At 35.0% G+C, this 27,988-nt stretch overlaps 1 protein-coding gene across 1 annotated transcript; it reads left to right on the top strand.

The window, feature by feature from the left end:
• LOC578954 (F-box/WD repeat-containing protein 11) lies at positions 1 to 27,941 on the top strand. Its single transcript, XM_779090.5, has 12 exons — positions 1 to 155; positions 7,361 to 7,577; positions 11,169 to 11,355; positions 15,531 to 15,624; positions 15,952 to 16,089; positions 17,191 to 17,309; positions 18,280 to 18,385; positions 19,110 to 19,253; positions 19,962 to 20,080; positions 20,639 to 20,749; positions 22,122 to 22,200; positions 22,747 to 27,941. Exons 1-12 carry the CDS (start codon positions 111 to 113, stop codon positions 22,912 to 22,914), a joined length of 1,527 nt encoding a protein of 508 aa, XP_784183.2. The 5' UTR covers positions 1 to 110; the 3' UTR covers positions 22,915 to 27,941.
• Positions 27,942 to 27,988: the final 47 nt, after the last annotated feature.

Genomic DNA, 27,988 nt, shown 5'->3' with positions numbered 1-27,988 from the left:
CAAAAATACATTGCGTCGTATTCTTGTGGAATCAGCGAACTGCACAACAGTGACATGAAAAAGGAGTAGAGTATCACACAAAACCTGCATGAAATTTCGCTTTATCAATCATGGAGACCAGTACTATCAATGAGGATAAAATACCAGAAGGATTGGTGAGTATAGATTTTCAGTTTGTTCATGGAATATGTGCTTATAAATGACATAAAGCCACCCAAGACTTGCCAATTACCACCACTTTGTTCAGAATTCTGTAATAATGTTAGACTGCACTGTGTCTGTGTGACTGGATTGCATGTTTGTTGAGTTGTGTGTAGTGTAGATAAGCTACACAGCTAGCTCGGTGTAGACTGTAGTGAATGATATGTCTATGATTATGAATAATACTAGATTCCAGACTTTGTTTCCAGCAGCTATGAAGTCATTTATCTCTGTGGTCTAATGCAGTAGGCAAATTTCTACTAGGTGCACTGGTCTGAGAATAAGGATCGTCTTTGACTTTGTAAACGTAGACAGACGCATCCTAAAAAAGACGGACAACCCATTAAAAGTAGACGATGAACTGGGGGTATTTTATTACGCGACGTCCATTTTTCGCATTGCCAGTGCGCGGAGCGGGAACCCTACACCAGCAGAGCGCTGAGAGAAAAAACCACCCACAAAAATGTGGACGATCCTTAATTTTTAGGATGCGATTTGTCCGCGTTTATGAGGAAATCCTCGTTCTCAGACCAGCGCCCCTACTGTTCTAACATTATTCTAAATTCAATTTAAGTTAATAAGGTTTTTCCAGTTCAGTTCAGTTTATTAATATCATCATTTCGCAGCCTCGGCTAAATTGTATGACAATTTACAGTTAAAAACATCTTTCTTTCACAATTGTTTCAAATAATACCAGTTAAATTCTTGAGGAAGACTGGTAAATCATTCTTTGATTCAATTTTTAAGTCAGCAACACAAATTCAATCAAAGATCGAGCCATGTCAAATTTTAAAGGATACACTGAAAGAGTCCTTAACAATACTCAAGTTAAGTTGTGTATACACTGTACATTAATTAATGAATGCAGATCTTTGATTTTAATGATGACTAAAGTAGGCACATTCATGGGGCACTAGAAGGCGCTTCGGTCGCGTACGAAAATCTGAATGGCCTTGCTGCGGTGGGTCGGCAATAATCAGCCCAAAACTTGGATATGGGAGGTTGGAAGGATATATCTTTTTTATAATGTTATCCGGTCTTACCCTTAACCATCCTATGTTTAATCTACATGTATGTAGGAATAACATACGAGTATGATAAGAGAAACATCGGGACCATTACTGAAGTAACTTTTAAAATATTAGCCTAGAAATGACCACCAAACAGAAAAAATTGACATTTTTTCCCGACAAATCTTCATAAAATCTGAGTTATAAACAATTCACATCTAGGTACACTAATACAAATACGATTTTCTGAAAATTCAGGTATGATTTATTAAGTTTCTTTCAAGTATATTTCTGCGCATTGCAGCGCCAATATTCTACACTGCTTCAAAATCACCCTTGATTTTTTTTTTTGCAACGAATTTGATACGAGGTCCGCGAGTGTTCCCCGTTCCTTGCGTGTTGAAAGTTTGGCAATACATAGTTTGCATTGACTCGCGCACGAAAAAATGGTCAAAAACAAAATGTCAAATGAAGAAATAAACAAGCTTTTATATAGTTATAAGAGTTCTACCGAGGTTTCTTTGTCGATTTAATTTATTATATAGTCTCAATTAGAATTCAGAATTATCTCACTGAAAAGTTAAGAAACCGACGATGTTCTCGATCGTAGTTATTTTCATTTTGCCAGCAGCCGATCTAGCGTTGTTTGGGCAAAAAGCTAGGCCGCTGCCTTCCCACCGCGAACCTTTCCGAGTCCCGCTATAATGGCGCGCTGCGGAGCTCCGAAGCTGGTATCGCTGCAAACTCTCAGCCGGCTAGCTCCCCACGACGGACCATTCGCGGTATGGTGAGAGTGTGTGTGTGAGGTATGATGTTCTCGATCGTAGTTATTTTCATTTTGCCAGCAGCCGATCTAGCGTTGTTTGGGCAAAAAGCTAGGCCGCTGCCTTCCCACCGCGAACCTTTCCGAGTCCCGCTATAATGGCGCGCTGCGGAGCTCCGAAGCTGCGTTGGTATCGCTGCAAACTCTCAGCCGGCTAGCTCCCCACGACGGACCATTCGCGGTATGGTGAGAGTGTGTGTGTGAGGTATGATTTTGGATTCGAGAACGCACGTAACGCAACCGTGCGCGTCATTTAGAGCTGTCGAATGTGTACGACCAATTTTACATGTACGATTTTTAGTACAGATACTTGGTCAGTTTTCTTCTTATATCTTTGGTTTTACAACATTTAAAAATATAATTTCTTCAAATCTGCTCCTGACTCGGTTCAGACTAATTGTCTGATGTGTTTTCAAGTCAATTTTTTTAATATATTTTTTTGCATGAATTTGCCTAACTAAAGGGAATTTCACCACAATTTGTAACTATTGATAATTATTAGGGGCACTGGTCCGAGAATGAGGATCGTCGGCATAAACAAGGATATCCTCGTAAATGCAGACAAATCGTGTCCTACAGATTCCGGGCAATAAAATAGCCCCAGTTCACCATCTACTTTTACAGGTTGTCCGTCTTCTCAAGGATTTATCTTTCATATTCATAATAGTCTCTGTGCACTAAGGCTGTGCACAACAGTGTAATGAGATACCCGAGTACACTCCCAGGCTTACAAGCAAATACTCAAATATTAAGAGGCCATGTTTTTTTGTGTTTTTTTTTACTTTTTTTTACTTTTTTGATTTTTTAATTTTTTTTTGCCACCACCATACCACTGGTGCAGTATCCCAGTATCGCCGAAAATGCATGAAATTTTACTTCGAGTTGCAGTTGAAGGCGCCGATTTAATAATAATAATAACAGTAAACAATGCTGATTTTAAAAACCAAAGTTGGCAGAATAATCCATTGTCCTCCGAGTCCAAACAGAAATCCGGAAATTTGGTCCCAGTTTCTGAGTGGTGAGTTTGACAGTGCTTGATTTGGGGAAACATTTTTACCGACGGTATCATGCCAGCGGCCGCCGCTCTCCCTGGCACGGGTAAGCGTTGGCCTGGACAGTTTTTTTATTTTTTTATTTTTTTTGCGGCCGAATATTCGGGTACGAGAAATCGTACCCGAGTAGTTATCTGCTGTGCGGGTACTTGAGCATTCGACTACCTGTGGCAGCCTTACTGTGCACAGTAAGTGTGAATTGCATCAAGGAGCATCATCGCGAAATCCGTTTTTCGCATCGCCAACGCGTTGATCGAAAATAAGAATTGTCGCGAAAATGCACACAATGCTTATTTTTAAGACGTTTCTGTCTCTGTTTATGAAGAAGATCCTCGTTTAATGGAGAAACTTATTCTCGAACCAGTGCCCCTACTGATAATGTCACAAAACAGGGATATTGCTAGTCCTTTTTGGCAAATCTCAGATATATATTCGCAATGATATTGCTTAGTAACACAAAGAAATAAAACATTGAACAAGTCTCATTGTACGCATTATTTGCTTGCGTGGGCCGTATGCAATTTAGTCATGGAGTGTCGAGACTGTATCTTGTTCCAAAACAATACTCTGCAGTTTGTTGATCTTTAACAATATAGGGTTTACCTTGATCTACTTTATACAGAAGAAGGAGGAGAAGACAAAGCTCCTCATATTATTGTTCATGTAAATTTATGATCAGCTGCCAGCGTAAATTACTGCCTCACATACATGTACTGTATAACAACTTTTACACTCACATCCAACATCCATGCATACCGGTATTCATTGACACAATGAGAGGCCACCTACATGTACATGCAACTAATCTTAAAACTGAAGACAAAAAAAACCCATCAAAAAAGTAAATCAGCCACAGAAGTTATTATTATGTCCATAATTTACATACATGTAACTTAATTGAATTGGTAAAGTTGGTGCCAAATGTCAGAATAAGATCACTTCCAGGATGGTGACTCAACCCAGAACCAAAAGGCTAGACTGAGATGCCACACTGTGAAACCAATATAACATTGCTGATGTGGCACCTCATTTATCATGTGTTAAAATGTGTGCACACTTTTCTTGTTAAACTTAAAGATTAGGAGTGCCATCACCTCACTTTTTTAAAAGCTATTCACATTTTAAAGAACAGCAGGTTAATATACATTAAGGCTGCGACGGGTAGTCGAATGCTCGAGTACCCGCACGGTTGACAACTACTCGGGTACAATTTCTTGTACCCAAATATTCGGCCGCAAAAAAAAAAAAAAATTAAAAAAAAAAAAAAAAAATGTCCAGGCCAGCGCTTACCCGTGCCGTCAAGCACTGTCAAACTCACCTTTCAGAAACTGGGACCAAATGTCCAGATTTCTGTTTGGACTTGGAGGAAAATGGATTATTCTGCCATCTTTGGTTTTTATAAAACAGCATTGTTTACTGTTATTATTCTTATTAAATCGGCGCCTTCAACTGGAACTCAAAGTAAAGTTGCATGCGTTTTCAGCGAGGGACCTGAGAAACTGCCGAGTGGTATGGTAGTGGCAAAAAAAGAAAAAAAAGAAAAAAAATTCAAAAATTCAAAAATTCAAAAAAAATCAAAAAAATTCAAAAAAATTATTTAAAAAAAAATCAAAAAAATTATAAAAAAAACATGGCGTCCGAATATTCGAGTATTCGCCTGTGAGCCTGGGAGTGTACTTGGGTACCTCATTACACTGTTGTGCACAGCCCTAATATACATCTTTGGCACTGTTAACAATTCCTTTGGCCCCTTCTACCTTGATGAAGGAACTCCACTGGTTACTTCTAAAACAATGCGTTCTGTTTAAGGCCGGCTTGTATGCCATCAATATTCTAAATCATATGGCACCTGAATACCTTCAAAATGTACACACCAGGGCCTGTTACATAAAACTTACCATTGATGGTAACTTACGTCAATGGCACCTACTGTACCATGGTAACAGTGCTCAACAGCCAATCAAAATCAAGGGTTCATGGTAAGTTTTGTGCAGCGGGGCCTACAGGTGTACATGTAGGTTGTAACCTCTTATGACAACTGACAAATTTATATAAACAAATTATTACCAAATCCAGACTCTCATGTACACCTTTACCTTAAAACGATTTACAGTGGCTGCTTTATAAAACATAGAACAATATCCGTATTTCCATCAGAGAATTAACCTGTCTTAATACCTTTTCAAAAGATTCCCGAAACCCACTTCTTCCAAGTTCCAGTAGAAACTTGATGTTCATTTAACTTACTTATTTTTATGAGTCTATTTCATGTTTCTCTTCACATTCTCTAATTTTGTAAGCCCTGTGTTACTTTTTGTTTGTAGCACTCCTAAGTGATTAATTATAAAGTAATAGAAAGTTATTATGTACGTGTATTGTGTTTCACTAATTTAGGGTCAACCTCGCTGTGTGAGGGAGGGCTTTTATTACATCACATATAACAACACATTGCTTAAAAAAGCATGATTTATACTTTTAGTTTTAGTTGTATCTGATGATGGTTTTTGTTGAGTTCTGCAGGTTAAATTAATTAGAAAGCTATCAAACAAGTTACTGTTACATGCTAGAAGCTTTCATGAATGATCCAGATTTGTCAAAGCTTCATATTGCCAAGTAAATGAATATACAATTCCCCTAAGTACAAAGGTTTTGTTTCATGAAAACATTTGAAAGTAACAATTTATGAAAGTTGTTAGAATAGGATATTATTCATGAGATAATATATGAAGCAGAATATTTAGTGGAAGTGGGAATTAAGCAATTATCTTCATGAGTACTAATACTATAGTCAAGCAGGAAACAAAAAGAGGCGTGAACATTCTGTCCAAAACTCTAGAGGTAGTCTGAAAAAAAATGGGAATTCTATCCTTTTTAACCCTTCAAAATGTCAATTAAAGTAAAGCAAGTTATTATGATGAGTCTTATGATTCATGATGTGTGATCATAACATGGGCGGAGGAGATGTCATTGTGTGAAATGCAAAGTATAATATTTGCAGGTTTGGTAATGGTAGGGATGGGAACATGTGCCCTATCAAACCTTCAGAGGGATTATCAACTCAGAAATTAAACATCCCCCAAAAATCAGGAAAATGGTTTTATTCTAGTCAATGATTTAACAGCAAATGTTTTGTAAATACTGTGTGTACATGTACACCAGAATACAAAGGATCAGTATTTCAAAATTAAATACGTTTTACTTGGTTGCTACTCTCCTGTATGAATTAATATCCAAAACAACTTTTCTTGCTTCCTTAAAGGGATCCGGTAACTTTGTCTCAGATTCTGAAATAAAATTCTGGATTTAGCTCATGATGCAATGATAATTATAAACCTTTAGGTCAGTCAGGAACCCCATGACATTTACAAGCCGATCGCCTGTCTGATTATCAAGATATTTACGATTGAAATTACAAATTTTGAAAACCGTCCGCCTGACGGTTTTCATAACACTAAAGTCTATTGGGGAAAACGAGTATGGTAAAACCGGTCACTCAATGATTTTTACTTTTTTGAGGCACTTCTTGATCATTTTGAAGCGCAATTTTTTTAGGGCTTCAATATTACACCATATCACAGACACTGATAACAAGTAGGGCCGTGTATCTCAGATTTAACATTGTTAAACGATCCCTTTAAGCTACAACATACAATGAATACAATCAATTATTTATAGACAGAACATACATGTACCATTATAAGCATTATTCAAAAGCATTGCTTGTGATTGTGTTAATAGCTCCTGGAGAATGTAAAGTTTCAATGCATCAAGATTATGAAATCTTCATATCCTGATAGGGGGATGCCTCCTCACCTCCGCCCTTGCCCACAATTTCTTGCAAAGCTTCATTTATATTAAATAGGTTGATAATATGAAAATGCTGGGATTACGGGGTAGCACATACATGTACTGTACATGTACAGTTTTAAAATTGAATTTTCGTGTAGTGTGTGTCTCATTCATCTGATTTCATAGTTTCATCTTTAGACATTAAAATTATATTCAGTATCCAAGGTTAATTGACCCAATCAAAATACGATGGATAGTCAAGCTGTTCGAAACGTCAAGCCCCTCCTACATACTACCCATCCTCTCTAACTGGTGTTATAGTTCTCTTTAGAACTACTGTACATGTATAAGCTCAAGAAAGATTACCAGCAGTCCTTTTCAGGACTCCCAAATCCTCCCCCTCTCTCACATGATGCAACCGTAAACCTACTGTATAACATGTACTCTTTGATGGAATTGTCTTTATTTCTTTTCTTTTCTTTCAGACCATAAAACTACGTTCTGTATCCAAAGTAAAGGAACCATCACCCAATTATAAAGAAGAGAAGGAACGCTGCTTAGAATACTTTGACAAATGGATTGAGAATGAACAACTAGAATATGTCCAGGCACTGATCCTTCGTATGTGTCATTACCAACATGGTCAAATCAATGCTTTCCTCAAACCTATGCTTCAACGAGACTTCATCACAGCACTGCCAAGTAAGTCCCATCAACATCATTGCACATAAGATGATAAGAAATAATGGTAGTGAAGACAGGAGTGAAGAGGAAACTGGAATGAAATTTGTAAAACAGTGTGTTTTTGTACTTGTATCACGATACCTTTGCGAGATATTATGATGTTCTGTGAATGATTTCTAATGAATTTTCATGTGAATTTCAGAAAGGACTTTGAGATGTTGGCTATCTACATGTAGGGCCCTAATAAGGATAATAATACTCAGTTTTTAAATAGCGCAAATTACAGTCTATACATGTAAGCACTATAGAAATAGAAGAAAATCAAGAAGTACAAAAGAAATGTGGTTTATAATAAATACCTTTTCAAATCAAATCAAATCAAATGAGTAAAACCACATGTGCACCTTTCAATACAATACTTGTACATTATTCCAGGTTCAGTCTCAAATCATTAAAATTGAAAAATAAGAGGGTTGGGGGTTGATCTTTATGAAAGAATCAAAGCAACATGTCACGTTTCCTTGACTGTTGTTTACATACATTGTATCATGCTTTTGTAACAATGACTCGTTTCAATGGCTACACCCTCTCCATGAGTCTCTAACTTGGCAATGATATTGAATTGCTTACTTAGACTCAACGAGAAAACACAAAAATAGATTGGAATATTTTTTTGCTATGGTATTGTCCTTCGAGGGATTCTATTCACCATGGTTTACGCCTAGGTCATTATCATGTACACTGTACAAAGTCTTACATGTGCAAATGTACAAAGTAAGGTTACTACTGACACTGAAGCTAGTACATGTAAATAAGCATTGCGGACTCCTCTGTGGTTACTGGTTATTTGTTCAAGATCGGTATCAGTTTGCATTAATTTATGAAATTTAGGGATAAATGAAGTACACATGTACAGGCTGTAGAGGTCATATATTACATGAAAATGTTAGAGGTGTAGAAAATTTTTTAATTGACAACGTTAACACCAGATGGAGTTGAGTTAACCCTGTATTCCCTGGATCATCTGAGTAATCTTTATTTCATCCTGCAAGAATATTTTTCTGTCAAGTGTCATTGCCAGAATGCAGTAAGAAAACTACATACCGTAAATCTCTGTGTATAAGGCGCACCTGTGTATAAGGCGCACCCCTATTTTTTTTTTGGGGGGGGAAATAAAAAAATAAAAAAAAAAAAATAAAAAAAAATCAGTTTTTGTTTTGTTGTTGTTGTTGTTTTGTTGCCGAAAACCCACGCGGGGAAGGACTTCATTTTACATCGAGGTGCAGTTGAAGTTGTGAACTTGTCACAAATAATAGTAACAATGTCGTTGTAGAAGAATGTGTAAGATCATTAATGTAAATTAAAAACAGGTTCAGACTCTAAGGCTTCATGATACCAAGTGTCCCACACCAGCCTCATCACATCACCTAGCAAAAAGCACGGTGTTCTATGCCAAACATCAATAGTCATGCATGATATGAATAGAACAAAAAGTTGAGGAATTACTATTATAAACTACATATTGAGATCTATTAGAAAGATTACTTTCAAATCAAGATGACAGACAAATTTGAGTGTTGTAGTTTCCGAGTGGTGAGTCAACACACTGACTACTGAGCTTGGAGACATTGCCAGGCATAGCGCCATAAATCGAAACTAAAAAAAACAACAAAAAAAACACTTTTTTTTCTGTACCTGTGTATAAGGCGCACCCCTGACTTTCAAATTTTTTCGGCGGCAAAAAAGTGCGCCTTATACACGGAGATTCACGGTACATGTAATTTAAGATCGAGGTTGATAAACCAGGTATTCTTGTATTAAAACAGCCACACTGATACATGTACATGTATGTACATGTACCTGTACACATGTGTAACCGTTAGAATAAATCTGATTATAAAGGTATCTACAGTGTATCTGTTCACTATAATGAGTTATAAAAACTAATAAAAAGAATACAATATGGCAATGTGATCCCAATTGTTTCAGTCATTAATACATAATCCACATCGTAAAAACAGTAGGCTGACCCACTGTCTGTGTACTGTAAGTTGAAAAATGAAATGAAAGAAAGATCATTAATACAACACTACCAGGTGCTATCATTTCCCAGGCAAGTCCAAGCCTCATTTTTGCCCATATCTCACCGACATCTTCAATGCTTTCAGTATATACCTCCTGAATCTTTAAAGAGATATGATCAGTTAAAATATCAAGGACATTTTTTCTTTCTCCTACTTTTTCTTGGAAATGTTACAAATGTAAATACTTGGGACATAGAATTATAAAGTACCTTTATATTGTACCTTGGACTCTCCCTCTCTTATTTTATATGTTTATTATTCTCTATTGAGAAGAATTTTGCAAAATCTCTTTACATTTTGTTTACCGTAGATCTTGCTATTAACATACAAAATGTGTCAAATAAACATGGGGCTTGAGAGCATTTTACATACAATGTAGTTTGACATTTAAACATTCATAAGCAGATGGGGGCTTTCCCTCCAAAAGGAAAAGAGAACAAAAGATGTCCTTGAGGATGAGAAGTGACAATTACACTGCTACAATGATGCATCTAGGCTTGATGAATATTTAAGGACATTTACCTCATCGAGGGGTTATGGCGAGATAGAAAATAGTAGCATTATAATGGTTTAGATTGCAGGCTGGGTAAAGCTTCTCTGTACATGACTTATCCAGGGCAGCTAGGGAGGCTGGCCGACCGACAAAGAAAGGTTTTTAGTAATAGCAGACTTGGAGACGTGTTTGCAATTTAAGACTTGTTTTGTAATATGAAAAGGTATTATTCACTGAGGTAGAGTATAGAGCAGTATGTTGAAGTTGGGTAAGTATGGCAGGATGTTTGTGCATTGCGCTGATATAGTGATGTGGATAGAGGAACCATGTGCTTTTATAAATCATGTGATTATTGATCACGATGTTCCTTTATTTACTTTTCATAACCATTGTACATCTAATGTGCATTGTGTTGTACATGTACATGTAGAGATGCATTCAGTGATTATATGTACACATTTATTACTTACATGTGCATAGATTTACATATCCTCGATTTCTTGCGATACCACCTGTTTTAATGGTATTCATAGAGTGATGTATCTGGGCTAAACTCAGCCCAAGGAAAACAACTCAGACTTGGTGGAAAATCAAGGCTGTGTTTGCCAAGAGAGCTGAATCAGACACACATGTATACCTGCATGAACTTTTAGTATCAAGGACAGGTTGTGTGTGTTGGATAAGAGTGTTGGAACACCCGTTTTTTAAATTTTCTAATGGAAATATGTAAAGTGGTTATGGGAGTGTACTGATGAAATCATTCCATTAGGTGAAATTCTAAGAAAGAAACTTGATGTTTAGGGCTATTTTTAGATTTCAGATGTCTGGTGTTTACTATATAGCTTGTACACTTTGACTATTAAACCAAATTGCCATTTGATACAGAGTATGTCCTTCTGTCAAGTTTGAAAGCCCAATGCATTGATCAATGATTAAACATCGTACCACTTTTTCTGAATTTGTCTTACACTTCGGGTAAATTAAAAAAAAATTAATTTCAATATACATGTGTGTCTTGTTTTTGTGTTGCAGAGAAAGGTTTAGATCACGTTGCTGAGAAGATCTTATCATATCTGGACTCCAAGTCATTGTGTGCTGCTGAGGGTGTTTGTAAAGAATGGAAACGTGTTATATCAGATGGTATGCTATGGAAGAAACTCATCGAACACAAGGTCAGAACAGATAACCTATGGAGAGGATTGGCCGAGAGAAGAGGATGGTAAGTTATATTGATTAGTCAATCATGAATGAAATTAAGTTTACTTGACCGGTGCATACTAATTCCTTGTTTAGACACTATGCAGGGAATTGTCCTAAAAAAGAAAAAGACAGAGAGAAAAAAACCTCTGTGAAAAAATAATCCCAACTTTTAACTGTCATTAAACGACACCAGGGTTGAAAATAATTAGCTGCATGCGATGAAGCCATCAATATTAGAGCCATACTTTTGTTTTGGAAGATGCAGAAAGGTCAAATAGACTGCACTCATCATGTCTTCATATTTTATATCTTTCTTTTAAAGCAGTTTGCTACATAAAGCGTGAAGGAGGTCCTACTGCTTAATAACCACTTGAAGGCTTTGTATTTCATGAGTCTACTTTATAAGCAATTTAATAGTATTCCCCTTCAAATGAAATGTTCTGTCTTTAGAATTCTCTCTTGTTTTTTAACAGTGAGATATACTTACATCTATCAGTGCATGTCTATGATTAGTAGTCATGCTGTGTTTCCTTAAGCTACGGTCACAAAGGTTCGTACGAATCTCTGTGTTTTCCATTGTCTGAAAATCGTTCGTACGGTGTTCGTAGCAGTTCGTAATGGCATTTGTGACCGAGGCTTTACATACTGTACATTTTCCATGTAGCTTTAATATGACTGTATCAATCTATGCACAATTTTGTGTAGATTTAGAGAAAGAATAATTGAATTATCATACACTCACATTAATACTATAGACAACATGTACATGTATGTACTGTTGATTAGAAGAAAAATTAACCAGAAAATATAACATGAGAGGGGCGAATGTATCATTTAATTTTAGGAGTGAATTATTTAGTCAAATTCTCCCCCTGAGGAAGAGCAGAGGCTAATTGTACAATTCAACATTTCAAACCTTTTTGGCTGATTCTACACATTAGTTGAAATTATTATTTTGAGTTCTGTTGATCATTGATGTTGGAAATTGGAATATATATAGTTCTATACATAATTCAAAAATCAAAATTAGAATTGACAAGAATACAAATGAGGATATCTCGCAAATGATAATGATTTTAGATTTTAAAAAAGGTATTATATGAGGAAAGAATGATAAAGAAAGATAAAGAAATGGAGCTACGCATTGCATCCCCAATATTAAATATATTGTCACAAAATGTGCGAATGTGACTGTACTAGAAGCCACTATTTTAAAAACTTTACATTTAATTTTTTTTTTTTTATCTTATTGCTGATTCTTAATGGCTCACCTCCTGCATTTAATGGACATTGCGGACTTGATACAAGTTTTTTTTAGAAATGGAATGCTATTAAATCAACTCAAGATTAGCTTAAAAAGCGAGAATTGGTTTTAACATGTGCATACATGTCTATCCATCTGTACCTAGTGATACACACATATAGTTGGAGACATGTACAGTATGTAACATACATTGTATTATAGGCTTGTGGGAATGGTGCAGATGTTCAATCCAGATTCATGAATCTCAACATGTATACATGTATGTTTGCACCCATTGATCAGTTTCAGTACATGTACATGTAACTTGAAATACTTGCAGTCTAATTTAATTTATAGTTGAATGTATATTATAGCTCTTACAGATACAAAGACGTGATATCGATTGCGAGGATCATAATTAGGATATTTCATGCCCGGCCATTTTGTATGGTTATATTGACCACCCAGTCGAATGAGTATATTTCTGTGTCATACCATATATATCCAAGCAACCCATTGTTTGCATTGTCTTAGCCTTGCGCTTTTGACTTGAAGTCAAAATTTAATGACACCCATGCCTTCAGTGTACATGTACATGTTGATGATGATTCATGCAGATCTATATTTAACTTCCCCCCCCCAAAAAAAAAAAAAAAAACAAAAACAAAAACAAAACAAAACACAAACAAACAAAAAAAAATCCAAAAATCATTATAATATTTTTTTTTTTAAATACTACCTAGTAATAATAATAAATGAATGAATAGATCTAAAATACAAACGGATTAAAAATTTACAAATTCAAAAAAATGACCAGATTTATTTTTCACAATTTATTTAAAATAAATCTAGAATTTGTGTACAGCAGCAAATTGTTCCTCATCCTGATTACATGTGTATTACAATATATGTACTTGTTTACTTGTAAAGGTTTTTACATGAGACATGTATAATGTATGATTGTATGTGGCACTCACAGTTGTGCACTATGAAACATGTCGATGCCACATTATGAGTGTATGAAACTGTGTTGATAAATGCATGTCCTCATTGCGGTGTCCAGTATGAGATGGACAGCAAGGTCATTACACAGGGTTAGTCATCCACCCTCAATTAGTCATTCATCATTTCATTCACAGTGTGATTGTACTCTACATATAGGGGCAGATAGGAGAGTAATATCGCATGGCACTATAGGGGGAGATAGTAGAGTAATATCGCATGGCACTATTACCCCATTATGGGAACAATGAGACATACACAGTCAAAGGAATTATGTATTTAAAAGAATGAAAGGCTTTAACATATGTTTTTGTTGTTAACCATGATTAAATGTGGATGCCTACTTTTATTTATTTATTTATTTATTTTGTTTTATTTAAACACGGTAGCCCCGTCAGTAATCACAGTACTGTTTTCCAGGGGGCCCTGTACACAAATGCAACATATATGAAGAAACAAACTACTTGAACAATATAAATATCATGGGAAACATCAATACATAGTAACATATAACAGAAAATGAGTAAAGAATAAGAGTGAAAAATAAAAACAAAGCCGTAGTAAGAATGATAAATTTCAATGAGCAATTTCAAATCGATAACAGTATACTCTGATTATTATCAATGATCTGTTTAGATTTTAACAAATTATTATATTGAACAATTTATGTAAATAGTCATGAAAGAAATAAAATAAAGAAAGGCAAATTTATTTTTATCATCGCTGCTTAAAATAGAGGGAACAAAAAGTATTCTTGGTCGGGGCATTTCGAACTGAGTGGGGTAGGCTATTCCACTGAAGAGCACCATCAACTGAGAAAGCACGTTTTCCACATTCTGTTTTAATTCTTGAAATAATAACACCCAAATTGTCAGCATTCCTTGTTGAGTTTATATGAGTATGGGCCGACAGGGTGAACACATCATATAAATATGATGGGGCACTATTATTCATAGTATCATACATTAATTTACTTTTATTGAACTCCCATCTTTTTTCCATGTCAATCCATCTTAGGGTACTAAACATTTCGGATGTGGGAATCAAAGTATTTATTTTCAGTACAATTCTTGCCATCTGCTTGTGTTGCTTAATCAAGATATCTTTTGTTCTTTTATTACAAGTACTCCATGAGACACTACAATAGTCATAGTAAGGAATGATAAGAGAATTAGCAAGTAGTTTGGCACTATCAATTGTGAGATATTTCCTGACTCTACGAAGTAGGGCCAACCTAGAGGCAATTTTATTTAAAGAGTATTTCACGTCATGTGCTGGTCTAGACAAACTCCCAGATATTTTACCTACCAAGTGTTATAGTGACAAGCCTTGTAAAATGATTGAATTATATTCCCGTTCTTAAATAGTGTTCACAGGAATTATGATGTGCATCTGTTCTCATTCATTCATATTTTATAAGTACGAATTGGGACGTAAACATTTTCATTCTGAACATGTTTTATTTCTACAAAAAGAATGATGCAACATTATATTGTGAAAATGTATAAAATGTGAGACTTAACTTCTGCATCCCCCCACCCCTCCCCTCTTTGCTTTCTCTTGTTCATGGCCCCTATTTAAAATATAAGATCATTTTTGTGGTATTCATAAATGTTGTGGTCCTCTTTTTTGTGTGCAGGTCCGTACTGTACCCTTTTTTTGTATACATATACATTGTACATGTTTATTGTGCATTGTGAGCAATAGCCACTTGAGGTGTCGACAACCTTGCATCCCTGCACTCTGTCATTCATGAACGGGGCTCAATACCTTGCTCTTACAACCTCAACATTTACTCCCTTGTATTTTGTGGTACAGGATTCAATTCCTACATGTACTGATATATTGTAATCTCTACCTTCCCCCAGTCCTATTTTGTCTGGTGCAGGGTTTAATTCATTGCTCTTTTAACATCTAACGTGTCTCCCTCTTATTTTTGTTTTTTACAGGGTTCAATACCTATTCAAACCCAAGCCAGGAGACCAGCAACAAGGCGATTCATTCTTCAGGAAACTCTACCCAAGAATTATTCAAAATATAGAGGTAAGTTCTCATCTTGTGGCAATTTATTTAAGGTTTTGTTTTCATCAATTGTTTGGATACTAAAATATTTTACCCGTTCATGTATCTTCTAGTTCAATTTTATGAAGTGCTACTACTGAATAGTACATAGCCATCCACCATATTGGCAACAGGATTGGAAATTATTGTGATTTATGAAATTTTGATGAATTTTGCCAATACAGTCAACACTATAAAGATATTTCGAATTTTAGTTGAATATTTGGATCACCAGTTCTTGAATGAATGAGTTGATATATTTGTCTTGGCTGACACCTGGAGATGTTTTTGTTCTTTGTTTCTGTTTAGAATATTGAACACAACTGGAGGTGTGGCCATCATGAGCTGTATCGAATCCAATGTCATAGTGAGACATCGAAGGGTGTCTACTGTCTTCAGTACGATGACACTAAAATCGTTAGTGGTCTTAGGGATAACACAATTAAGGTAAGAATACAACATCATTGTTTTCATTGTTGAAAATTTATTAACAGGTAGTAGTTCAAGTAGTATACTAATTGAGATTCAATTCAATGCATTTGCTATCATACTTGTACTGATGCCCATTTGTATATATCATGTAGGTCCTAGATTCTACCTATAACAAAAATTAATCAAAAAGAAGATGGTTATAAATCAGGGTTAGAGAATTTAAAAGATCTCAAGGATTATGGATAAATATAGAACAGTATGCACAATTTACTTTTGAATTTGAATTTCCTTCTTTATGTCATCCTTGTAGTATATTTAGCGCTGTATGAAAACTACATGATGCTTTGCCAATTTAATGAGTGTTGATGTGCAGTGATCACATATTATTGTATCTGTTCAAAATTGATAAAAAGAACAATTGATCTAGTTGTGCAGCTCATAATTTTGTTGAAAAATAATTGAAACAAATTTAGAGCTAGTGCTGATACATTTAACTGAATTCCCAGTGTGTAATGCATGCAGCAGGAAGCTCATGGGTCAAAGATAAGTTTAGTAAAACTAGATGATTGCTATCTCAATAGAAAGATAAACCCATCAGGGAAAAGGTGCTCCTGATACACTGAATGAATCAGTGATTACTCTCTTCTAATTAGTTCATGTCTTATGATAAAACCAAGATGCAAACATTCTAGTCTGTCTGCTTTATACATGAACGTTTATATTCAGTTAACGGTACACATTCAGGGTTTAACATTAGTACATAGCAACCTGGGTGCTAGTTTAAAACAAATCTATTTGAGAAGCCTACACATATAATGTACATGTACTTATATGCTGATATTTTAGACTTGAACTTGTATATTTACTGACCAGAGCACTATAATAAACATTGTTGGTTTGAAGATTCTCTTTGATATATTACCATTTGAAAACCTGTGTAGATGAGTGGCAAAACGGTTGAAAGATGGTAAATATTGCTACATTCACATCATTGTGGAAAATACATACCTTCCATTACAGAGTGTTTTTTTTTTAATTTTTTTAAATAATTATTTTGATTTAGTTGTTTGTTCTGCTCGTTCTGTTGACATGCTGTTGTTTGTTCATGTGTTGTAGATCTGGGACCGACAATCTCTGCAATGTAGGACAGTGTTAATGGGTCATACAGGCTCTGTGCTGTGTCTACAGTATGATGATAAAGTCATCATTACAGGCTCTAGTGATTCTACTGTCAGGTATGTCATTACCAATTATATTCATTTTATTATGATGGGACCTGTTTCATAAAACTTAGTATTAATATCAAGTTACAGTAACTGTTATAAGCTACTGAAATCATTGCATTTGATTGGCTGTGACCAAATTTTGTATAGAAAAGTGCTAGTATTATTGATGATAAGAAGTTTGATGAAACAGGACCCTGGTGTAGTCATGGATGGGTTAAAGCTCTTATGCTGTCGTGAGAGGCTAGATCATAATCACATTTGACAGAACTGGTGCATAATGATATTGGATGTAATCTGTGTACCTCATGGTCTACTCTGCCTAATATAGGATGCTGAATGGTATTGGACAGCGCTAGTATATCATACACAGATTTGTAGTATAGCAGAATGATTAATATAATACCAGTGCAATCTTCTTATTCTTCTTAGTTGAATGATTTATTCCTAAACATCACAATTAACAAGTTTATTTAAAAGCTTTAAAAGTGGCATTGTATATGTACACTTTATGAATACATATAAAATATGATTAGCCTGTTAAGAATATATTGTTTATCAAATACTTATAGCCAATTTTATTCAGTCTATTATAATTATATGTTATCTGAATTCATTTTTGTATAAACTAATTGTTTTGGTGTTTTGATTTGTTTTAATGAAGCTTCCGTATGTCAAGAGACGAAAAACTGAATTTTGACAACTATACCCAAAATTGATAGATTTATTAGATCTTAAAAAAACAGTCTCAGTATTAGACCATTAAGTGAAGGGAGAGTGTGGAAGGAGGTCTCTCTCTCTCTCTCTCTCTCTCTCTCTCTCTCTCTCTCTCTCTCTCTCTCTCTCTCTCTCTCTTATGTTTTAAGATCAAGATTACTATTGGATTGAGAAGGGGTATGTAATCCCTATGCCAATAGTAAGACCCGCACTGTATATATAGAAATAATCTTTACATTGTTTTTTTGTTCTTTGTTTGGTGCAGAGTATGGGATGTGAATACGAGTGAAATGCTCAATACCTTAGTCCATCACAGTGAAGCAGTGCTTCATCTACGCTTCAATAATGGTCTCATGGTCACATGCTCAAAGGTAACAATTAGCTCTATTAAATACACAATGGGGAGTGTTTCACGAAGACTAAGATCGACTTTAAGTTGGACTTAACAATGGCAAGCTGTTCATGCCACTGTTTTCTCACTCTTTTTACTGGCATTGGTCTCTCAAGGGACGTACAAATCATGGTCTCAAATCTAGAGAATTTACATTTTTTTGGTAGTTCATTATTAAAGGAAAAATATTATCTAAAGATCATAATGGTGAGAGAAAACAGTGGCATGAACGGCCTGCCATATTTAAGTCCAATTTTAAGTCGATCCTAGTCTTTGTGAAACGCCCCTCATCTATATTGCCTCACTGTATGTTGTAGAATGGGTCAAAAAAGTTCACTTTCTACAGTGGATACTTTTTCTGTTTCCTTTGAATGGGCTTTATTGACAGGTTTGAATGCATATGAATGAATGCAGAATATGTTGACTTGATGCTTTTATTCTGATATCATTCATGCAATGAAGTATACATTGCGGTCTCCTACTAACATTAAGGATAGTCACATCATGATGAAGAGGTCTGATGAATTCTTTTGAACACACTTGCACTTATATATATTTTCTTGTCATATAAGTAGACTTTCAAGTGATTTTGTGTGTTTAATTCAAAGGGACCGATCCATAGCACATACATGTGACATGCAATCTGAGTAAAGTATATCCTCCTAAACTGATCCTGATTGATTGATTGTTTAATTGATTTCTAGGATCGGTCCATAGCTGTATGGGACATGCAATCAGCAGGTGATATCAGCCTAAGAAGAGTTCTTGTTGGTCATCGTGCTGCTGTCAATGTAGTGGACTTTGATGATAAGTACATCGTATCAGCTTCAGGAGACAGAACCATCAAGGTATGTACACTTCTCCCTCTAGCAGTTCTAAATATTCATCCTTTAAAGGATATTCAACAAATTTGTTAGGTATCTTTTAAAACAAATTCGAACCAGGTGTAACTTCAAAGAAGATATATCCATCAAACTTTATGAAATGTTTAAATAATTAAACATTGCATATGAAATTAAGTTTTATGGTACAAAGAAATGATACAAAGTTTCTCTTCCATCCGTCCTATCATTTTAAACCATCTATGAAATCTCACTTCTGTAACGCTTTAAAGAATTAGTGCTATAAACTCAGTTGGTAGAGCGGTGGTCTTGTAAATCTGGCGACCTGGGTTCCGAACAAAGTTGATGTGCTAGTGCCCTTTGGTAAGGCATTAATCCTCATTACCAGGTTTCTCAGAGAGGACCTAAAGCCGTCGGTCCTCTGGTTGCTTACTCCCACCACTGCTACTGATACTTGATGCTCCTAATGATTTTCTATTCTCTATTCATGAAATACTTGTCGTCCGGTTGTCTGTCTGCCCCTCCATCCTTCTTCATCAGCATGAAAAGTTCAGAAACTGGATTGTAACCATACTTGATACCAGTATGGTCAAGTATTATAATCATGAAAGAATTAAGAGATTTGGGGTTTAAAAGGTCAATAGTTATAGGGTCATATACAAAATATCTTGTAAAATTTGTTGTTACTATAATAATTCTTGTTTTTACCTTCAGGTTTGGAACACATCAACATGTGAATTTGTGAGGACCTTGAATGGACATAGGAGAGGCATAGCATGTTTGCAGTATAGAGATAGACTAGTTGTTAGTGGCTCATCAGATAATACTATCAGGTTTGTAAATTCATCAAGTTGTCCTGCCACCTTCAAAATAAACATTTTCACAATAAGTTTTTATGTGATTCAACTGATTCAGTAATTTATATCTTGCTTTCCCTCCTAGTTTTGTAAGAACTATTCTACTTTTTGTTTTTGGCACTATGAAATATCTGATGCTATCTTTAAATAAATCAGCCTCTTTTCTCTTGCACAATCAAGCACATTTTTGAAATACAACATAGCAGTTTGTGTTAATGTACCGAAAAGTTGTATTGGCAAAAAGACAAATTATTAGGAGATAACTGCTTGCCATGTTTCATGCAATCTGGGCTTTTGAAACATGCCCTTTAAATGCTGTCTGTCATTTATGATCACCTACCGTTATATTTATTCCCTCTTGGAAGAAATGTTTGAAAATATTTATTGTTAAACTACTCTCGAAGGGTCACCTCTCTACAGTGGCTACTTTTCCAGTTTCCTTTAGGTGGCCATAGACAGGTTGGACTACTTGGTGATAAATTGATACCATTTTACTCATTTTTTAATCAAATGTTTTTCTTTGTTTCTTGTCAGATTATGGGACATAGAATGTGGTGCTTGTTTGAGAGTCCTTGAAGGACATGAAGAATTAGTACGATGCATCAGGTTTGACAACAAGAGGATCGTCAGTGGAGCCTATGATGGGTACGTAGCTCACTTTAACATATTTCAATAAAAGCTGTCAACCATTCCTATTTTTGAGGAATGATTCCTATTTTTTAGCCTTCAAGCTATTGTGTTGAACCCTAGATTCCTCTCTTTTTCTGGAATATTCCATCTGAAAAATAAAGAAATAAACTGTATTCCTAATTTTGCCTTGAAAGATTCTTAATTTTTGCTGTGAAAGTTTGACAGTTATGCCTTATATAAGAACAAGGTCTTAAAGGGATAGTTGAGTTCTGTTTTCAGACCGCAAATGCCCTCAAAGTGCATGGTTATTGCTCTTACTCTTATCTATGACATTTCTAGTGCCCTTTTAGAACCTAAAATTTCTATGAACGGTTAATTTTAGACCACAAAATGTGTGAATTTAGCCAATACAATCATACCAATACAGCTCCACTTTCATAAAAACACAGCGACCGTTAATTAATTTTTAAATTAAAAATAACAATACATGGTCCGGCTGGTTGTGCGGAATATAAGCAACACGAAAATGCCAACAAAAAAGATACAGTGGCATTGGCTGAAATACGACGTAAAAGCCATTATTTTGTTTTTTCAACGGTTTTTTCAAATTTTTCAAAATATCTAATATTTGTGGTGGTACGAAATCGTTATATTTATGGATATTTCAGCCGTCTCTGAACTGATTTTGATCAAACAAAGATGAATTTGTCATTTAAATATTATGTTCTTTCAAATTTGACACTCAGTTTTTCATTATCTCACAAAAAATTATTTTGTGTAGCACCCTCTGCAACAGAACTCAACTATCCCTTTAAGATCCATTGGCCTGAATTCATGAAGGTTTATGGTCTAACCTCCAAAAGCACAGTATGTATGTGCTTATGTCCATCGAACATACAATGCATAATTATTTTCCACTTATGTATACTTACTATCCTTGCTAGAGGTTAAACCATGGTATAGGCGTTCAGGTTTATGTTATGTAATCGTCATTGGTGATTTTATGCCATTATGATGATAGTCTTGACGATTATAGAGTAATGACAATTTTATGGTGCACAAATCAATTTTTCATGTAACAATAATTTGTGATGTTGAAATTCTTGAAATGCTTCCCAATGGCTATTATCTAAATTAATTGTCTAGCAATATCACATTACCGGTAAATGTTTGCATCCAGTTTTGTGTTCGAACATCTGTGTTTGTCAATTGCATTGAAAACTAGGCATTTACATGTATTTCAAATTAATGATAGACTAACAGATAAACATTCATACTGGAATTGTGAGATTGGTATAAAAATAAATGATGTTTTTCATAGTAGAATGTGTGTATGTTATAATGTGTATTTGTTTTAACGGATATTTTGTGTTGATATTATTTTCAGTAAAATCAAAGTATGGGACCTGCAAGCTGCCCTGGACCCACGTTCGCCAGCAGGCACTCTTTGCCTTAGGACACTAGTTGTAAGTAGTTATTCTTCCTATTAATTATCTTTCCATAAAGTGGATGTCTGTAACCAATTTGTCTTTACCAAAACTTCTTATTTTTCATGTTTCATTTGAACACTTTCACTAGTTTTCAGAGTAGATAAATAAGTATTCTATTCTGAATACATACATGTCTACATTTTGTGAATCTGTATTGCATGTGTTGTAGAACCCGAAATTGAGTACATGCAAGCTTTAAAGCCTGTCTGTACTAGTTTGGCCAGGAGTGATTAGACCACCCAGGTAGATCACTGACAGGTGGCTATCTCATCAATTCAGCTCTTAATTAACATCAGAAAAAGAGGATCATAGGGGACCAATGGTCACCGATTAGGCATTGTTTGCTATATAGAAGGGGCAAGTAGCTACAAGTAGTACAGTGGGGCTTTAATAACACTCTCATTTCGAATATGTGATTTATGTACTACTATTTCAGATGATGAAATGAGTTTACTTGTATTGTTTTAGAGGAGTACTTAGTTTAACAACAACTGATGTGATTTTACTTGTATTGTTTTACAGGAGCACACAGGACGGGTGTTCAGACTTCAGTTTGATGAATTCCAAATAGTGAGCAGTTCCCATGACGACACCATCCTCATATGGGACTTTCTTAATGTGACACCTCCCGAACAACCCTCAAAGTCACCTACACGCACATACACCTATGTCTCTAATAGCTGCCGATAAGATGATGATGGTGATCCCTATAGACTGAAGGAAGAGTTGAAACATGAGCATTCTTGGATTAGGATTGATGCTGGGTGTCTTTGATTGGAATCACTGCTGCCTCAACGTATTGGATACAGGATGGATGTCTGTGTGGTTTCCATGGCTGCTGTTATTCAGACCGAGAGGCGTGTTGTCAACCCAGAGTATCAGACAGAGAGAGAGTCTACACCTATTTTTGTTTTCCCTGAGAGTTATAGATAGAAAGACACTCTAGACAGTATACTGGAGATACTGGGTGTATACAGTCTAGGACATTCATCTCAAATTTGGACTTGTATTTAATCCATTCATGCAAGCAATTCATAACAAGTTGCTTGTTTCTGTTTTCTATTTTGATTCTGTATGGGAAATGTCTTTTGTAAGGAATATAGATAGATTGTAATTATTGTATAATCAAATTGTAATTTCTAAGTGTGGTCAAATTGTACAAGGTTAATTTTGGCATCTAATAGATATGAAGTACTTTCATACTGCTGTTCCACATATATTTATATGGATTTCAAAGTTATTTGGCTTTAAACATGGCATCTGTCCTGTAGACTGAACTGTGCATCTATTCTAGAATGCTTTTAAAAAGCAGATTTGAGAGTTTTAAACAAATATATAAATATTCAATGTGAAAAAGAGACAAAAACTGGGCAATTCTGAACTTTCACCAACCAGTGTGATTTAAAGCACTCTATGATCTGCTTTAATTACATGTACCTTGTAGGCCTCTCAGTCAGAAGAAAGCTGAACCCTATACCAGATACTCAATTTAATATTTATATTTTTAATCAGAAATATTGTGTTATCTAGTCGAGGGATTGGCTTATAATACTCAAGCACAAAGTTTGCATATGTGCTACCAAACTGATATAGAAATTAAATCTCCTTAATTCTCTAAATGATCATTTTGCTTGAAACTCTGCAACATGATTCATTCATTTTCATCAAGATTTATGCACTAATCAAGGTCAAGCTCAGACATTACCAAATGTTGAATAGTATATTGACAAAGCTGTTACAGTATTCTCTTTATGGTACATTTTGATGAATGCTGTTAGCATGTCCATTTGACTACTCAGTCTATATAGAGAGAGCAGGAATGCAGTCATGAAATATCTGTTGAAATGATTCTTTCTCAGTGTAGATCAATATATCATTGCTTTCAGATATTATCAGAGAAAAGGGTAGGCAGCAAAATCAGTGTTTTAATATCAACCATTGATTTTGATATTTTTATTTATTTTCTATCCAAATAAAAATCAATTGATATGACCATTGATTTTGTAGGAGGATGTTTAGCTTGAAGTAAGATAAGTCAAGTTTTGATTGTTCCCTACCTTGCTCTTTGGAATCATGTCAAGTGAGTGGTTCATGCTAATAATTGCATTTTGCAAAAAGGGACCAGAATTTGTATTATTTAAACATGTCAGTATGGTATGGAATGAAAGTTTGCCTTATACACATATATGTTTACATTTATATTTGTCGAGTCTGTGTCATAATGTGTTCTTACGTAACCCAGTCAGTTGTAACTAGTGGTGAAGATCAAGACTGTATCTTGATATGTTTATTGTCAGGGCACTGCTCTTGAAAGGACAACTCGTTTGATTTCACTTCACACAGGACTTTAACATGTTTTTTTCATATATTTTAAACTGAACTTCACCTGTATTCATGCATGACTAAACAAATTATAGTGATCTTTGTCTACCAATTCTTCTTAACAGGAATTCTGTTTGAAAGGTTTTAAAATAATTGTGGATTACGACCATTTCCTCTCCTGTAGCTATCTATTCACTTTGCATATGGATGTAATACAGTGGACCCAGTCATATATCAGTGCTGATCAGAGTTAATGTATATTGTGAAGTGGATGTAAAACATGTGCAGTTTGTATCATCACCCTCGCCTCCATAGGTTTCTCATCTGGTGAATATTATGTGTTTGTAATCACAATGTATAATTGTATACACGAACTATACTATGTCATCACACATGGAATCTTGTGAATAAGAATGTGTTCATTTGGAAGTGATTATGTAATCATTAATGTATCAGGAATATATGTGATAGCTGTAATCAGTCCTTTCATAGCAAAGGTTATTGTCTTGATAAGTTATGGAGCTTAAGAGGAAAAAAAAACATTTTATAGATAAACATTCTCTTTACTATTGAAGTTGTGGAGTGCAAGCTTTGTATATGTGGTTTTTTGTTTGTTTATATTTCATTATCTGAAACACTGCATATATGTGTGATATAGAGCCTGGAATATGACTCCTCTCTCTCCCTACTCTATGAGCAGTGGAAGAGGTCTTGTAATCCTTGGTTTGATACTTTCTCATCAATCTCCGTCAAACATTACAATTCAATCTCTTATGAATCAATCACCTCTCGATGTCATATCAGCACAGGGGTACTTAGGATTGGTGTTGTCCATTGAGTGGAGCTCGTTGAAGGCACTTGAGTCGTTATAAAAGTATTTCACAATTGTTGCGCTGAACACTTGCAATGATAACAAACACACCACCCCCACATTGTCTTTTAGGTGTTCACTGATGAACAATGCTGAGCATATAATGAGATTCAAAGGATTCTCCTCAAGAGATGTAATGTTTGAAATCTCATTTCACCATTTTTCCTTTTTTTCTTGGGACAATCCAATTAACATTTGTAAAGCCTTGCTTGCATATGATGCAGTCAACTGCCTTTGAAAAAGCAGCATGCCAAAATGATTCCATTTATGTGTGTATGAATGGTAAGTGGAGGTTAAAAAGACATTAGCTGTGTGCAACAACACTGGTAAGCATACTCACTGATCTTGTGTTATAACATACAGAAATGTGAAACACACAGTGTGTTAGTCATTTGCTGTGGTGGGATTTTAAGGTGGTTAACTGCATCATATGCAAATGAGCCATTATATCATGCCTAATTATGCAGACCTAATCTTCAACAAGTTAATGAGTGCAATTTAATGACCCTTTCATGTTCTATGTTGTAGTAGACAATATGCAGTTAATACTATCTTTCTCCTTGGTGTGATGGTTCATACACCATTCCTTGACCCCAGTCATTACGAACACATTGTTAATTACTCCTCAAGGTTAAACATAAGTGGTTTCAAATTTTAATTATATATTGGTATCATAATTTGAGAAGTAATTACTGCCAATGAAGTGTATTTTCCATTGCCAGTAATGATTACTTCACTAGGATCTGTGCACTGATTTTGATGACCATACAAGTGTTTGTTTATGAAGAAAAATTACATTTATAATTATTTTAATAACACTTTTAATAGATATTTACCAAAATATATACACATTATACTAATCTATAACGAGCTTTGTGACCATTCGTTATATATTAACCAAAAGGTATTTACAATCAAAGTAATTTAGAATTAGTTCTACGACACATTCAAGTTATTTGGGTGTTTCATAAGCTAATCTTGATCTATAAAACTTTGGTTTTTGCCTGTTGTCAATAAACTGCCAAATATTACTTTATCACTAATTCCTAAAGATATACCCCATCAATGTTAGTAGAATTGATAAAGTTAGCTCTCGCTTGAAGTAGTCATCCTAATATGAAGATGAATTTACCAAAAGACAAACCATTCTCTAATCTCTATACAAGTTAACTTGAAGCAGAAGTATAAGGCCATGTAAAATTAGTCTTAGTCTCTCATCTGGCTCTTATGAACGCTAGGAGTGAGTGGATTCCATATTAATTAATACTTGATATTTTTCCTGTTCATTCAAATGCATTTTGGGCAAGTTCAACACAAATTTCCTGTATATAGTTTGATTTGGACATGCACGAGAGGTTAAAAACAAAGTGAAAGTGCATCTAATTCATTAGATGAGAAACTAAGAATCCATTTTACCTGGCCTAAGAGATGAAGCTTTATTATCTCATTCAAGCATCTCATCTAAGAGGTCTTTGAGTCGTACAATCTCTGTGCTATGTCTCTATTCCTATGTCTTTGTCTTTTTGTTTAATGTAAAAGAAAGACCTGTATTTAATGAGAATGTTTTCAAGTGTAGAAACTCCCAGATAGTGATGTATGTATGTATGTATGTATGTAGGTGTGTATGAGGGCATGTGAGTGTGTGATGTGTGTATATAGAAATATATATACATAAATATAAACGATGTTAACTGAACTGATATCTTCATTTCAAGAAATATATGAACAAATCTGAGATGATCTAGCTGTGAAAGGTCGTCGGAATCCATATCATTTCAGTAGATTTGTACATACAGTAACCATTTGATACCATATGAATTGTATCTGAGAAAGTCAAACGTTAAATACTTGTGTGTGAAAACAGATGGAATCAACATTTAATTTGAAGCTTAGTGGCAACACATTCTAGGGGGACATTGTATGAGAATGCTTTAGACTACCTACCCTACTTGCAAGTAGATTTACCCATCAGTTTTCCAACCCAATATTTGTATGTCTTAAATGCATACATGTACTAAGACTACTATTATAGCTGATTTGCATTGCTGGTTAGATATATGCTTTGATTCCCGATTGTCGGCAAAAAACAAAAAACAAAAAGAAATACCTAACAAATTTTAGGGTTAGGGCTTTGGTTAAAGTGTGTGGACCACCATGCTATGGCGTATTAACTGTACAAAAAGATGGCATGATGCTGATAGATTAGATTGGGTGCGAGAAGAAGAATGTGTGATTTGATTCACAGGGTTGTATGCAATGTGATGATGACATCATGATCATCATCTGACTGAACGTACAAACTGAGATTAGAGCAGAGCAGAGAAAATGAGTAGTAGTTCCTGGATAGTTATATGATCATAGAAACCCTTTATATTGGTGGTTGGGAGATCCCCTTATTACCTTGTTCCTTTTATCACAATGTTTCCAAGATTTCTTTGCATAGCTATGTATTTGCTTTTTGTATGAAAGGAAAGCTTGAAAGATGATAATAAAATTTCAATGCATTTGCAAGATCTACATGAAAGGTTGTGTGAGGTGTCTTGTTATTGTTTGTCCTGTAATACTGGATTA

Source organism: Strongylocentrotus purpuratus, unplaced genomic scaffold (assembly GCF_000002235.5).
Source record: "Strongylocentrotus purpuratus isolate Spur 01 unplaced genomic scaffold, Spur_5.0 spur5_scaffold_15, whole genome shotgun sequence".
Lineage (NCBI taxonomy): Eukaryota > Metazoa > Echinodermata > Echinoidea > Camarodonta > Strongylocentrotidae > Strongylocentrotus > Strongylocentrotus purpuratus.
This window is presented reverse-complemented; position numbering and strand designations above follow the sequence as displayed.